Below are 16,115 nucleotides of genomic sequence, written 5' to 3'. Positions count from 1 at the left end.
TGCCCACTTCATCTGGTTTTTTAGCTCTGTTTCTTCTTCAGTTGCAATCCATCCTCCACAGACTCCTCCAATTTCTCGGAAGACTTTCTGAGACCGCAAGTGCAGGGGAATGCCTACTAGTGTGATCCAAATTTCTTTGATTGTTAAGGAGTTTGGGATTCTTCCTATAAAAGGGTTCCACCATTCCATATGGAAGCTGCAATTCTTCCATCTCCATTGCCGTTTTAAGGTTTGCTCTGCCATGTGTTTGTTTGGAAATTCAAACAGAAATGAGTCGCCATTAAACTCGTAGATGTTGACACCAAAGGCTTTCTTCCAGTTTGTTGAGGACCACCTTCTGATGTCAGCAAGTGTTGGTTTTTCCTTCAACTCCTCTCTGCAATAACCAACTACACATCTCTTGAGTACGCTATATTCCTGATCATTTATTCTATCAGTCACTTTTATGTTGCCAATCCTACTCTTTATCTCAACAGTGCAGAGAGTTTGTGAGCCATTTACTCTCTTGTACAACTGCTGCAAAAGGGTACTTGACATCCATCACTCTGGGAGGAGGTATCTGTACCTTTCTCCTCTGCCATTTAATGAACCTTTCTATCTTAAATGCAATATCCATCCACCCAACACTCAATGTTAGCTCTGGAATGATTAAGCCAGACCTTCCCCATCCATTTAATGAGATTATGCTTATAAATCTCCCGTGTTGATTGTTCTTTCTAGTGCAAAAAAGGGCAGACTCCTTTTATGAAAATCTCCATCTCCTGATCTTTCGATGCTTTTTTCATACAAAAGCATATCCACTCCATAGCTTTTCCGTTCACATTGGACCTTCGCATCATCTTCCTAGTCCTTTCCACCCATTCATACCATTCAGACTTGCCATTTTCCCACCTTGTAATATCAAATTACTTAAACCCTGCGTTGAAATAGATCCTATGTCCTCCATCCTTAAAAATAGAATTTCTGGTTGAGCTAAAAAAGAAAAGAGAAAAAAGAGTAACCACAGAAGGTGATAACTCAGGGAGGTGAGAGAGGTTTTCCGGTAAGGAATGCTGGAATAGTGTCAAGAAAAGATGTTTCTCCTTCCTAGGAAGTAGGAGAGAGAAGGTTTTTGGTTTTCGTGCTTGAGAGCATTTGTTTAGCTCATTTCATATGTCTTTTGCTAGATGTGAAATTGCTGTTATACCAGGGCCAACACTCTAACAGAATTTTAGAAGCCAGTCCTAGCTTTTGTTCATATTTTGTATAGTGAATTATAATGAATGGCAATTGTAATGGAAACCTTCACCCTTGATGAAGATTCATTGATCCAGCTACAAATTAGTATGAACAACAGACAACTGAACAATTGACAAAGCTTACATCATGCAATATTAGTTCTGTCACACGCAACTGATCAGCAACACCACTCTCTACAACTATCTGCACAAGAAACAATTGAATAGCACTCTCAGAGATCCGGGATATGATTTGAAATATATACTCAGGGGAATCTTTCAACAACAAAACAAACAGGGTTTTACCATTTGGAATTTTGTTATACTGAAATTGGTCGAAAACCTTTCAATTTATAGTCATAGGTTTTTTTTTCTTTGGAAGTATAGAAGCGTGGGGTGGTGTAGACAATTACTCTGGTGAAGACAAGTCTAACAAGTAACTCAGAAATATTAGAGGAAACCAGAAGTCCAGAACTTCTTATAACATAAAAGATGCACAAAGCAGGAAAATGGCAACACCTTTAATAACAAGGGAAGCGTAGATAGCTCAACTGGAGGCAGTTCTCTCAAGTCACTGCTGGCACTATGAAATGTCTCATCTGGATATAACATCAAAAAGAAATGAACAGTAAACATATATATTGAACCATTTCAACAAAATTATTTAAAAGATACTAACTTGAGAGCACAAGAAATCCCAAACAGCAGTAGTCCAGGAATGGAACCTTATTTAGAAGTATTGAATAGGTTTCCAGGAATGAAAAATGGTCCAGTTAGCAATACTTTCTATTCTTTTATGTTCCTTACTTCCTCGGAAAGATCCAGACTCTACTATGTAATTTTCTGGTTTCTTCAAGTAAGGATGTCTAAGTGAACAAAGGGCACAAGGGTAACAATTTGTCCATGCGTTCAACAACAACAATCATGCCTCAGTCCCGAACAAGTTGGGGATGCCTCAGTCCCGAACAAGTTGGGGTCAGCTAAATGAATCTTTACTGATCATGCTTCTCCATTTAAAATCATCTCTGTTAACTGTCTGTCCATGTGTTCTAACAGTTTAAATTTATGAGGATACTCACTTTCCCCAGAGACATAAGACAGCCAAGAAGAAGTCTAATAGTATTCCAGTTCACATGACAAATCATTTTTTTAATTTGGTTATCTCAGCCTCAGATGTAAGTTTGCATAATGCCCAACTACGCCAGAGTATTAACTTGAATAGCCAATCTTTAGCATAAGGTATCAGGTATACTTGCTGTGGTACCTAGCAACCATGATTTATTCAAGACAAGAACGACAGCAACTGAAACTATTTTTCAAACAACCCTTGGTAATCTTTATTTTTTAATAAAGCAGCCAACCCTTGGTAATATGAAATTTTAAACCTAAATTTAGTGTTTGATTTTGAGTTGTGAACTGAAGCCTTGGTGACTTGATGCTACAACTCCAGAAAACAATCTTGTTCCAATTCTAAACCAGAAACATATTGTGAAAGTCAGATGTAGCTTGTTCATTTGTTCAACTGAAAAGTATGAATAAACATCTATGCATGACAAACACAGGTGTGGTTGTCCCCCGGTAAGTATTATCTATTACTAATGGCCAAAATAACTAAGCATCGAAATGGTAAGATGCTCTGTTAAACTAATGGATACAAAATATTTTTAATATAAGTAGGATGTAGAGACTTACAATTAAGGCTACTGAATTGCATGTTTCTCTGCACACTACAGATGCTGTCCCTACAGAGAGAAAAAAGAAAAGGCAGAAGATGTTATTTAGATGATCATTTGTACCACCTCCTGAAAATCTGGAAAATAAACCTCAAGAAAAATAGATTACAATCAAGAAAAAGTGGGTGAGACGCTAGAAAATTATTTCAAGACTTGCCATATGTATGAGCAGCCAGTGGTCTCTTGAAAACTAAGAGCCAGTTCAGTTGAATACTCCGGATCCCTCCAAGAAATAATTGTATCTGAGAAAAAGAAAATACTTCCCATTAAGAAGCTATATAACAAGACAACAGTAAAATCGTGAAAAGGAAGAATGACAAATAACTACACTTAAGAATACCTTCTTGCTTACGGTAGATATCCTCTGCACTGATGCGGTGCATAAGCAACGTTTCATGCTCGTGTTCATCAGTTACAAGTAAACCTGGTTCTTCCGATCTCTGCATCATAGAGTCCCAAGTTCTAAATATGGGGGTATTCATATTTAAGATTTTTGCCAAGAGAAAGCAAAAGGTACCAAGTTCTTGCAAGTCTTTCCAGTAACGGTTACCTCTAGATAATCTACAGTTACATGCCCTGTTCCCTGGTCATCCCACTTCCCATCATCATTCAGACGATAGACCTTTACACGCTGCACAAGAATGATATGAAGTGTAAATTACAAAATAAGCTGATCACACAAAGAAAGAAAGAAAGAAACTATTTACATAAAACTTTATACAGACAGCTAAAGAAAATTCTTTATAATTCAATTAATCGACAACAGTTTGAATCCCAAACTAGTTGCAGCCTGCTGTATGAACCTCCTTGAAGCAATCCATTCAAACACTAATTAATTTATCGAGTTAAAATAGTTCAGAGAAAAATAGATGCTTTGATATCTCTCATAGACGATCAGAATAATTTTTTTGAAATGACAATCAGAATATTTTTTTCCAATGTTCAGATGCAAAGCAGACAAACTCAGAACACAGAACAATTTATTTGCACATTTTTTTTAGCAGAAAGCCATATATAGTTACAAACAGTCTTCTGGAAAGCAAAAAGTGCAAGGGAAAGACAAGGCATGAAGACATTAAGTGAGAATCGAAGAACAAGCTTGATAAAATGAAGTGCCAACTAAAAGAAAACACAGGATAACTGGCATGCATGAATTAGTAGTTATAACAATTAAAAAAAATACAACCAGTTTTTTTTTTTGAAAATGGTAACAATGTATTATATCACAAGAGTACATGGGTTGTACTCAAACCTTATATACAGATGCACTCTAGTCACTCCTACTCTATTTCTATATTGAGTCTAAAACATCAACTATAGAGGCAGTGTCATTTGAGTATAATTGATTACACCAAAAACATAACAACAAAATGCAGTTTAGTTTAACATCCTGCACACTATTTTCTATGCCTTCAAAACATCTGGAATTCCTTTCTTTCCAGATTGCCCACCATATTGAAGCAGGGATAATTCTCCATCTAGTTCTGTCTTTTGCAAGGGCACCTGCCTCCTCCCAGCTGTACAATGCCTCAGTAACTCTCCTAGGCATAGTCCAGGATATGCCTTCAAGACTCAAGAAAATCCTCCAAAGATGCCGAGTGTATTTGCAGTGTAGAAATAGATGGTTTACAGTTTCTAAGGTTTCCCCACATAGGAAACACCTAGAGCATAAGGTTATCCCCCTTTTCATTACATTATCCTGAGTNTCCAATGTTCAGATGCAAAGCAGACAAACTCAGAACACAGAACAATTTATTTGCACATATTTTTTAGCAGAAAGCCATACATAGTTACAAACAGTCTTCTGGAAAGCAAAAAGTGCAAGGGAAAGACAAGGCCTGAAGACATTAAGTGAGAATCGAAGAAAAGCTTGATAAAATGAAGTGCCAACTAAAAGAAAACACAGGATAACTGGCATGCATGAATTAGTAGTTATAACAATTAAAAAAAACACAACCAGTTTTTTTAGGTAAATAAACAAAATAACCACATATGTTGAGTTAGAAAGCAAACAGCATGCATTCCTTACACAATAAGATGAAACATACAACAACAACAATGATAACAACATACCCATTGAGATTCCACAAGTAAGATACGGGGAGGGTAGGATGTATAAGACCTTAACCCTACCTTTATGGGGTAGAGAGGTTGTTTCCGATAAACCTTCGGCTCAAAATAAAAGTTTTTGAAGTAGATTTGCAAGAAAATATGACAGCAGAGGAGCAAGAGACAAAGCAAGGAAGTAACGGATAGTGATATACATTGAAGAATAAGAGAATACACGAATACAAAATAACACTATTAATACTGAGAAGCAGAGAGCAGGAAGCTAGTCCCTTGCCTCTCCCACACAAGATTCGGCAATACTCGGCTACCTATTAGCACTCTACCCTAATCCTTGACCTCCATAGGCGCATGTCTTCAGTCTTAATAAAGTTGTGTCATATCCTATCTAATCACCTCCCCTCAGTTCTTTTCGGCCTACCTCTACCTATCCTAATTCCTGCTACAACCAACCTCTCACACATTCTTACCGACGCATATGTGCACCTTCTCTTCACATGGACGAACTATCTCAGTCTCACTTCCTTCATCTTGTTCTCCATGGAGGCCACACCTACCTTGCCTCGTAGAACTTTGTTCCTAATCATAGCTCTCCTAATATACCCACAGATCCATGTGAGCATCCTCATCTTCGCAGACCCGCACTCTACCCCATACAACAAAGTTGGTTTTACCACCACTCTGTATAACTACCTTTAAGCTTTGGTAACACATTCTTATCCAAGAGCACCCTTGAGGCGAGCCGCCATTTCACCCACTCTAATCCAATACAATGTGCAAAACCCACAGGAAAAAAAAAAAACCTAAAAACCCATAGAGATCTTCAGGTGCTTACCTTGAGGCTGGAATTAGACGGCCCTCTCTTTTGTAAACGATAAGAAGGCTTCAAAAGAGAGAAACTCAGAAGAAATTTGGGTGGCCGAAAAAAGCTTCTAGGTCAAATCAGAGAAAAAGAGGGTCAGAGAAGGTTTTGAGTGGTCCGAAATAAGATCCGGTTCATATTGGAGGAGAGAGAAGGTCGGAAAAGGGTTCAGGCATGTGAGCATGGTCCTACCAGAACAGTGGAAGAGATGATCGAAGAGAAGGATAGAGGATAGAGAAAGCCGAAAAAGGGCTTTTTGGAGCTTACCTCAAGATGTGGGCATAGGAGCATAGTGGATGCATTTCAATTGCAATGTACAACTTTCAATGTGATGACTTCCTTCAAAACATCTCTTATTTCTTTCTTTCCATATAGTCCAAGCTATACAAAGAAAAAGGGGAATAGCACTCCAAGTCTTCTTTAAGGATACTTCTAGACATACAATTTTCCCACTCTCTAACCCATTCCTCAACTTTTTAGTACTTGCCCATTGGATTCCAAAATTAACCATGAATATGATCCATAATTGCCAAGTAAACTCGCAATGCACAAAAATATGATCCATTGATTCACATGATCTCTCATACAAGTAGCATCCTTTACACAAGATCCAACCCCTTTTCATCAAAATTTATTGTGTCAGACGTGCTCAAGAAACACTAGCCAACCAAAAACAAGTAACTTTTATTGGAATTGAGGTCTTCCATATCGTCTTCCAAGGTCACTTTCATATTTTTACTAATTTCTCAGCATTGAATACTTCATACCATGAACTGACGATAAAAGAACACTTTTTTATTAGCTTCCAAGAACAGGTCATATTCTTTTTCTAACATTAACTCTACTGATTGCATCTTCTGAAGAATAAATCACCTTCTTGCATTTCCTGTCAAAGTGGTTCCTTTTGATTGGAAGTCTCATCCTATATCAGAAAACATGTTTGCTAAACAAACTTCAAAATTGTAAGACAATCAATATAGGTTAGGAAATGGATCTTTCAGCAACCCAAAACACTCTCTATTACCTTTCCAAAGTCTAATCTTCTTCTCATTGTCATCATCAATCTAACATACCTATTGAATTCTTCGAAAGGTTACAAATCTACCTCCAAACAGCTACTTCATATGGTGCTTTAACTGCCTTACGTGCAGGAATCCTCTATCCATATTTATCCCCTACCACAACTTTCTCATAGGTTTTTTCCCATCATTTAACCATATCCATTTGCATAAAAAACTTTGATTGTGAGATCTAAGATTTCTAACTCCAAGCCCCCCGTCGTTCTCCGCCTTACTTAATGATACTTCATCTTCCCTACATAATCTTTCCATAGAAACTACCTTCTAAACTGTCTCTGCATTCTCAAATTCCCTTTCAACAGACCTACTCTACTCTTTCAATTTACTTTTGAGGGCTTACAACTTACAGGCAAGGATATAATCTGGCTTCCCAGATAAAGAGAATGAACTCCACCAATTTGGACTCTATCTTTGAAACCTGTGATGCTCAACCACCAGTTTTCGGATTTGAAGTATCTCTTGTACTTAATCCAACTACCCCTTGTAATGAAACAGGAACATGATCGGATGCCAATCTTTGTAGGGTACTTTGTTTTATGTTATTGAAGCTAGTATCCCACTCTTCTGAAATCATAATTCTATCAATTCTGGCGGCTCCATCTTGAGTATCCCCTTTGAACTAAGTGTATCTCCCATCTTGTAACGATAGATCTATCAACTTAAGATCATTTTTAATGTCTGAAAACTCCACCATCCCCAAATTTCTCCTCCTAGCATTCCTTTTCTCTGATATGAATCTAGTAGTATTAAAATCTCCACAATCAGCCCATGGACCTTCCACTAGACCTCTAATATCAGTCATTTCTTTCCACACCTTCCTTCTTTCAACATAACAATTAGGAGAATAAACTCCAGTAAAGTGGCAGGCAAAAGAGAGCTTCAAATTTGTAGGTTAAACTGTAGGATCGAATCTCTAGTATCTCCCCATTCCATATTCTACTATCCCAAAGCATTAGGATTCCCCCTCGAGTGCTACTAGCCTCTAGTTGAGCAAATTTAATCCATCTACTACCCCAAATTTGTTTAACGATATCATAAATGTCCCCCTCCAATTTAGTTTCCTGGAGGCAAATGATGTCAGCCTTCCAGTCCACCATCATCTGTACAATACTCCTTTTATCTCTGTTGTTCAACCCCCTTGCATTCCAGGAAACTAGTTTGAACTGCATAGATCCAAAGCTAGCATCTTCCTCCCCTTATTTCTATTCCCACTGCTTGTATATTTAACATCAAAAAAAAAAAAAGCTTTTGAGTTCTTCCGCACCTTTGAACCTTCCTTTCTTACACACACTATTTATCTATATCTTTCTTGCATGCCAGCTGCTATCAACCTGTAAGAGCAGTTCCTCATGTCCTTGGATATCAACCCCAAGAGTTTGCTCAGCTTGACTAAATTTTGTTGAACCCAAACAGAGTTGTCTCTCTCCCCCTCACCTATGCTTTGATCCTGTTGTACAAGCAGAAGTGCCACCTCTTCCACCTCCCAGCTATATGAAATGGTAATCACGTTCTGCTTTTCGATCACCGCTAAATTCCCCCCTTCGTTTAAATTCTCTTCAAATCTGTCCTCTTGCATGTTCTCTCCCCTCAAAACTTCTTGTTTAATTGTATCTTCCGCAATTAGCAGAATCTGGTGTATCATAAGGGATTTGCCTTTTCTTTTGATTCCTGCGGATTAAGATCAGTTTTTCCACCAATTCTTCACTTTGATTCACCACTATAATCTCTTGCACAGTGTTTTGTTCTATGTCTTGCATGACTGGAAGAGAGATGTGGGATTCCATGTCTTCAAGAAGTCTATCCCTATTGAGTATGGGATGAGTTGAATTTGTTATTTTGTTAAAAATAACAAAGCTTGCCTAATCAGGCCCATTTTCCACTTCAATTAAATACCCTTTCATGGCCTCTCTAGGCCCAATTTAGAGCTCTTCATTAAAGAAGGCATGCGACTCTCACATGACTTATTTGAATGCCCCTTTCCAGCGGTCATTTGTACATTCCCACATGTTCTTCTGTACAAAAATCCCTTAAATTTAGGAATTTTTGTATAGAATCACAAAGATTGACATTACTTTGTTTTACCCTCTGGTCCAAAGTTTGACCTGGATTTTTTTTTCAGTGGAATGTCTTCTACGTGGTACAACATTTCACCTCACTTTGCTTTCGGTCCATATAGGGAAGTGGTGTCTGATTCCTTCTCGTGCTATTGACACCCCTTGTGGTATGTTTCTGCCGTGTCTTAGACAAGGAGACCCTTTGTCCCCTTTCCTATTTATCATTGCTATGGAAGGGTTGGACAGTTTGATGAGTAGAGCTTCTCTAAACAGCTGGATTAGGGGTTTCAGATGCAAAAACAGGGTTAATGAGGTGATGGATATGACTCATTTATTGTATGCTGATGACACAATAATTTTTTGTGAAGCAGAGCAGGAACAACTCTGTCACATCAGAATTATCCTAGTAATTTTTTAGGCATGCTCTGGACTAAAGGTAAACTGGAGAAAAAGTAGCATTTTTCCTATTAAAGAGGTCCAACAGATTCAAGCTTTGGCTAATATATTGAAGTGCAAGATAGAGAAGTTGCCTACCGTTTATCTAGGTCTGCCATTGGGTGCTAAACATAAAGCAGTTAGCATCTGGGATGGTCTAGAGAAATCAGAGACGAGACTGCACTTTGGAAATTCACTTTTTCTCATTCCCGGTAAGGTAGTCAAAGCTATAGACTCATTGAGGAGAAATTTCCTTTGGCAAGGTAACAAGATTGAGAAAAGCTTCAACTTAGCTAAATGGATGGCAGTTCAACAGAGCAAAAGATATGGGGATTTGGGAGTAAGAAACCTAAAGATACACAACAACAGCTTACTTACCAAATGGTTGTGGAGATACAATTTGGAAGATCAAGCTCTATGGAAGAAACTCATTCAACACAAGTATGGTCAGGAAGGTCAATGGTGTTCAGAGGAAGTGACAAAAATATATGGTGTGGGAGTATGGAGGACTATAAGAAACCTATGGCAGGCTTTCAAAGACAATGTAAGGATAAAGGTTGGCTGAGGGAACAAGGCTTTATTTTGGAAGGAAGACTGGACTGGTCAAGGGTCCTTGGAAAATTTATTCCCTGGGCTGTTTTCCATTTGCCTGAATCCTGATAGCAAAATACAAGAGGTTTGGTCTCCACAATGATGGAATTTGCTTTTTAGGAGATTTCTTAATGAGTGGAAATAGAGTGGGTATCAAATATGCTAGCTTTGATTGGAAATTTTCCTGGCACAAGGCATCATACTGATGGTTAATTCTCTGTGAACAGAATGTATAAAAGGGATCTAGCCACAATTGCAGGGAAGAAATCAGGGCCATGGAGTGTTATATGGAAGAGTGTAGCCCCTACTAAGGTGAAGTGTTTCACTTGGTTGGTAACCAGGAGAGCTTGCCTGACACATGATAAACTTCAAAAGAGGGGAAGAATTATTGCCTCAAGATGTTATCTTTGTAAAGAGTCTCTAGAAACCAAGAACCACATGTTCCTCCACTGCAAAGTAACAACACAAGTATGGGCTCTGTTCACCAATTTAGGTAGCCTAAATTGGATTATACCAGAACATACAGCAGACCTACTAAGTTGTTGGGTCAGAAAGGGAGGTAGTAAGAGCTAGAGAGGTGGTGGAGAACAGTACCTGCTTGTATCCTGCTTGTATCCTGTGGACCATTTGTAAAGAGAGAAATCAGAGAATTTTTGTAGGGAAAGAATGCACTATAGAGAAGATTATGTGGAAAGTAATTACCACTTTAGGTTTTTGGAGTAAAGAAATTAACATAGAAGAAGAAATTCAAATAGTGGATTTCATAGGAGCTTTGTAAGTAGTCCTGTTTTCTTTTTGTTGTTGTTGTTTCTATGTAACTAACACTTTTGGAGGTGGCCAGCATACCCCTTAATGCTGAGGAATACAAAGTTACCAGTTTTAAAAAAAAAAAAAACTTGCCCATTTCATGTGGTTCATCAACTCTGTCTCCTCTTCAACAGCTATCCAACTACCACGAAGTTGTCCAATTTCCTCAAAAAAATTGGTGCATCCAAAGGTGTAGAGGAACACCCAGGACTTTCATCCAAGTTTCTTTGTGTTAGAATAGGAATAGGTTTGTACAATCCTATTAGAAAAGGAATATGTTTATACGATCCTATTAGAATAGGAATAGGAATAGAAATAGAAATAGGAATATTAAATAGTATCCTACTTGGTAAAGGATTGTATTCTNNAAATGAACATAGAAGAAGAAATTCAACTAGTGGATTTCATAGGAGCTTTGTAAGTCTGTTACTTTTATCAAAAAAAAAAATAGGAGCTTTGTAAGTAGTCCTGTTTTCTTTTTTTTGTTGTTGTTTCTATGTAACTAACACTTTTGGAAGTGGCCAGCATACCCCTTAATGCTGAGGAATACCTTACCAGTTTTTTTTAAAAAAAAAATCTCACCCATTTCATGTGGTTCATCAACTCTGTCTCCTCTTCAGCAGCTATCCCACTACCACGAAGTTGTCCAATTTCCTCAAAAAAATTGGTGCATCCAAAGGTTTAGAGGAACACCTAGGACTTTCATCCAAGTTTCTTTGTGTTAGAATAGGAATAGGTTTGTACAATCCTATTAGAAAAGGAATATGTTTATACGATCCTATTAGAATAGGAATAGGAATAGAAATAGAAATAGGAATATTAAATAGTATCCTACTTGGTAAAGGATTGTATTCTAGGGTCTATAAATAGGGTCTCAATGTAATAATGCACACAACAACAATTCAATAATATTTTTCTCCTATATTTCTCACATGGTATCAGAGCCTCTACGATCTTGGCAAACAATCAAAGAGCTTCCGCTGCCGGCGGGTGGCTATTATCCATATATGTCGCCCGTCCGGCCAACGATTATGTTAACAAAAGTTGGGTCACCGTGTATCTTTCCGGTGACTATTTTCTCATATCTAATTTGTGTAGCACCATGCCATCATTCCGGTGACTACTTTCTTATATCTAGTTTGTGTAGTACCATGCTATCATTCCGGCGACTACTTTTTCATATTTAATTTGTTTAGCACCATGCTATCATTCTGATGACTACTTTTTCATATTTAATGTGTAGCACCACGCCATCCTTCTGGTGACTACCTTTTTTTTGCATAACTAATTTGTGTAGCACCGTGCATCTCTCCGGACTACTTTTCATATTTAATTTGTGTAGTACCGTGGATTTTTCCGAACTATTTTCTCATATCTGAGTTGCATAGCATCATTTGTCCTTTCAGTGACTCCTCAGATTTGATTTGCATAGTTCCATTTGTCTTTCCGGTGACTCCTCAAATCTGATTTGCATAGGGTTGTGCATCATTCCAACCCTACCCGTATAATTTTTCTTTTTCAGCAGGGTCGTGCCATCATTCCAACCCTACCCATATTATTTCTCTTTTTCAATGGGGTCGTTCCATCAATTCGAACTATCCTATATAATTTCTATTTTCTAGTTGGGTCGTGACATCATTCCGACCCTACCCATATAATTTTATTTCTTAGATTGTGACCATTTTTAGCCATCAAATCTCCAACCTACCTAGGCTTTACATAAACATACCTGTTATAAAGATTTCATAGCCCAATCACCAATATCAAGCTATATCATTGCTACCGATACCAAATTAGAAGATATGATACATATCCTAGCCCTTTGAAGGTGAGACCTATTCCATGTATCCTCATCAACATATATATAGCCCCCAACTAGATCTCCAATTATTCGATAGGTATTTATAGCTCGTGCATGTAGTGGAATACCAAAAGCCTTGGCCCAACGTGGTTTTGAACCCTTATTCATCCACTCTGAGCCAACTATTGATGACCACCATTCTAGTGACAATTTCCTTCCATTTCACAACCACTGCTTTGATTATAGTAAATTCTTGCCTCAATTGGAAGTCAAAGAGGAAAGCATTGTATTTCAAGGTTCTTATTATGGGACAACACTAATCTGTCATCTATTAAGGAACCATCTTGTATCGCGTCAGTGTTGCACCAATATTGATGGAACATGCAAGTTCACCCTCTTAATCCTTACATAATGACAATCATTAAAGTTCTGGAGAACATTATAAGTGTGAACTTACATATTCCATCCTCATCTTTTGCAACGATTCTCTTTTACCTGAGATGTTTGTTTCAGAGCATCACATACCCATTGCAAATTTTCTTGAAATATCCTAATGCACTCTATTAATGGGAACCATTTATTACCGACATCATTGATCTCTAATAACTCAAAAATTTTGACCAAAAATAAAGAAAGTTTATTGACCATCATTAAAAATAAATGCTAGCCAAGGAAGGACTACAAGAAAAGTAGTTTTTAGAAAGTAGACTAGGCCCATTTCCTGAGTCCCCCCCCCCCTTCTCTCTCTTTGCTTGTTTTAAATCCCCCCCCCCCCTCCTTCTCTCTTTGCTTGTTTTTTTTTTTATNCGCTACCCTTTGGGTGCGCACAGGATAAAACCCCCGCTCCTATGCAATAGCTCGAAAACCACATAGGAAAGGTAACCCGCACTAGGCAAGTCTGGTGCGACGAGCTCGACCCAGAAGGCAAACCCCTTGCTTTCGCTGGCAAGGGGTTTCGAACTTGAGACCTCCAACATGGAAGTCCCAAACTCAAACCACCGGGCCACCCCGAAGGGTTTCTCTCTTTGCTTGTTTTAAATCCCCCCCCCCCCTTTTTTTAATTGTTAAATTTCCCCCTTTTGGTGCAATTACAATTCAAAAAGTATGTTTTAATACTTGGTGCTTACAAGTAATTAAATTCAACTAATCCAAACAAGCTCACATACCCATAGAGGATGGAGTGGCCAAAGATGGTGGTAAGGAGATAGAGCAATTTTCGGGTTGGGTAGAGTTTAAGTTTGTGAAATTGGGTTTAGAGTTTAAATGGATAGTGAGAGGTTTTTGTTTGAGAAACTCTAAAGAGATACTGAAGATAAGAGGCACCAATAATTGGAAATGAAAATCGTAAATGGTGGAGTAGGTTTTGAAGAAGGGACAGGCTTAAGTTAAATGCCCTTATCTCCTAGATTTAATAAAATTCCAAAAAATGGAAAGATGAACATGTTTGGCCTTGGAACCCAACTGTAAATAACATTACCATGACATTCAAAGGAAACCAAAAGAAGTAAGAGAATATAACATATCCATCATAATGAGAAGTGATTAACATCCCCCTAACAAATCCAAGTTTTGTTTCAACCATTCAAATCAAGTGTCTTACATTATATCTTTCCTTAAGTTTGGACAATTCATGACCCGAAAGAAAAGAAAAGATTATCATTCCAGAGAAAGTTGTAGAATGATATGTCAGAGAAATGATCATTAAAAGATAAGATGAAGGGGATCGTAGCATGGGAAATAAGAAGAATGAAGGAGGGAAAGAAAAAGTGGGCGTTAGAGATCTTTCTTCTATTTCATTTTTTGATGTTCTAAATTCTAGTAGAGACAGAGACATTTGGTCAACTTCTTTCTTCTACTCTTCCAATAATTATGTCATAAGACAATTATGGAAACAAAAGAAATTGCTTAAAATGTGAACCTCTAAGAACGTGATGCCCAATCTAAGCTAGGGACCAATTCAAATATTGATTACACCATCTTAGGCAAAAGGTGCTAACCTTCTTTCCATGCCTCTTCTTTTTAACTCCACCATTTCTTTGAATTTGAAAGTGATTAATTAGTGAGTTTTCATACCAAGGCAAAATCCAATAATGTGTAGCATCTACTGATTTCACCATATCCCCTTTCTTTTTGCGCTGAGACAGTCTCATTAAAATGTTAATCATTTTCATTTATGCTGGAACCATTAAATAGTTCCACACCAAATGTGTGTGATTTGTTCCTTTTACAAGTAACAAGCCCTCTAAACAAGTCATTTTATGTGAACCACATCTAATAAGGAGTCGAAATAAACTTTCAAAACAAGCACAAAGGATACAGTATTTCACCTTCCTATAAAAACCTTCTATAAAGGACACCAATATCAAATTCCCCAAGAAACAGTGCCACTGACAAATAACTTTATGACATTAGCAACCATCGCTAAAGAAAACGGAAGAATTCAATCATATACCACAATACAAAACTCATTGAAGTTGGCAATTCATCATAGTTTGACAAAATTTAAATAAATGCACCAGCTATGCAAGCTCACAAGCTAAGCTCGAGCTTCAGAATCAACCCAAAGGAACATCTTTTACCAAACAAAATTAACCAGCTAGAGCTTAATGAAAGGTGTAAAGCAAGAAATTTAATTTTTTTTTAAAGTAATAATAATAAGTTCAACTACGAGAATAAACTGAACTAACCTGCATCGAGTTGTTGGTGCTAGAAGACTTCTCTTGAGCACCCATTGAAGCTTTTTAGATATTGAAGAAACCCCAATTTCACCAGGTGTTTTGATGATAGATTGAATTAGGGTTTTGAGTAAAAAAAAAGAAAGTATTGCGAAGAACCTAATTCAGTTATGAATTTGGATCAGTTAAAACCTACCCACTACTGATATCATATCAGTGAATCTTCGAAACTCGTTTTCTTGTCGATCTTCACAACTTGTATCATATCATCTCTCCATCTACAGTGTTCATACCCAGCTTTTGGAAATACTACAAGAGAAGTGCTTCGTTTGATTTTGTTGATGCCATTAATGCCCTTTGTTTCTAGTGAAAATAGCGGACACTGCCACTAACGGGGAATTATTTCGCTTTAAGGAGGGAAATTTACGCGCTTTCTTCCTTACTCCTGCTATCCGAATTCGAGTCAGACAAAAAATCAACAGAAAATTGTATGAAATAGCAAATTATTAATTTACATTAAATGTTATAGTTATAGTTTATTTTAATTGTAATTAGCAGCAAATATTCCTTTTTTTGTCATTTGATTCGATATACAATTAGTCATTTTTATACATTTCGGTATAAAATATATAAAATGCGTTTGTGTTTGTATTAAGCGAGAGAAAAGTGTATATACAGATACAAATACATATATTTCTATCTTATACACTTATAATTATACAAATGCATATCTTATTATACAAATTACAATGTATAAATGAATTTATACAAAACTGAATAATTTGTATAAAATT

At 37.3% G+C, this 16,115-nt stretch overlaps 1 protein-coding gene across 1 annotated transcript in view; it reads right to left on the bottom strand.

The window, feature by feature from the left end:
* Positions 1-15,675, bottom strand: part of LOC125869421 (uncharacterized) — a 57,973-nt gene extending 42,298 nt beyond the window's left edge. Inside the window, exons 1-8 of the mRNA XM_049550011.1 lie at positions 15,518-15,675; positions 15,334-15,383; positions 3,501-3,581; positions 3,291-3,390; positions 3,108-3,192; positions 2,910-2,959; positions 1,737-1,816; positions 1,363-1,422 (exon numbers count right to left, since the gene is read on the bottom strand). Coding sequence (XP_049405968.1) covers positions 1,363-1,422; positions 1,737-1,816; positions 2,910-2,959; positions 3,108-3,192; positions 3,291-3,390; positions 3,501-3,581; positions 15,334-15,383; positions 15,518-15,533 — 522 coding nt within the window. The 5' untranslated portion in view covers positions 15,534-15,675. The remainder of the gene's footprint in view (positions 1-1,362; positions 1,423-1,736; positions 1,817-2,909; positions 2,960-3,107; positions 3,193-3,290; positions 3,391-3,500; positions 3,582-15,333; positions 15,384-15,517) is intronic.
* Positions 15,676-16,115: the final 440 nt, after the last annotated feature.

This window comes from Solanum stenotomum, chromosome 1 (genome assembly GCF_019186545.1).
Source record: "Solanum stenotomum isolate F172 chromosome 1, ASM1918654v1, whole genome shotgun sequence".
NCBI lineage: Eukaryota > Viridiplantae > Streptophyta > Magnoliopsida > Solanales > Solanaceae > Solanum > Solanum stenotomum.
This window is presented reverse-complemented; position numbering and strand designations above follow the sequence as displayed.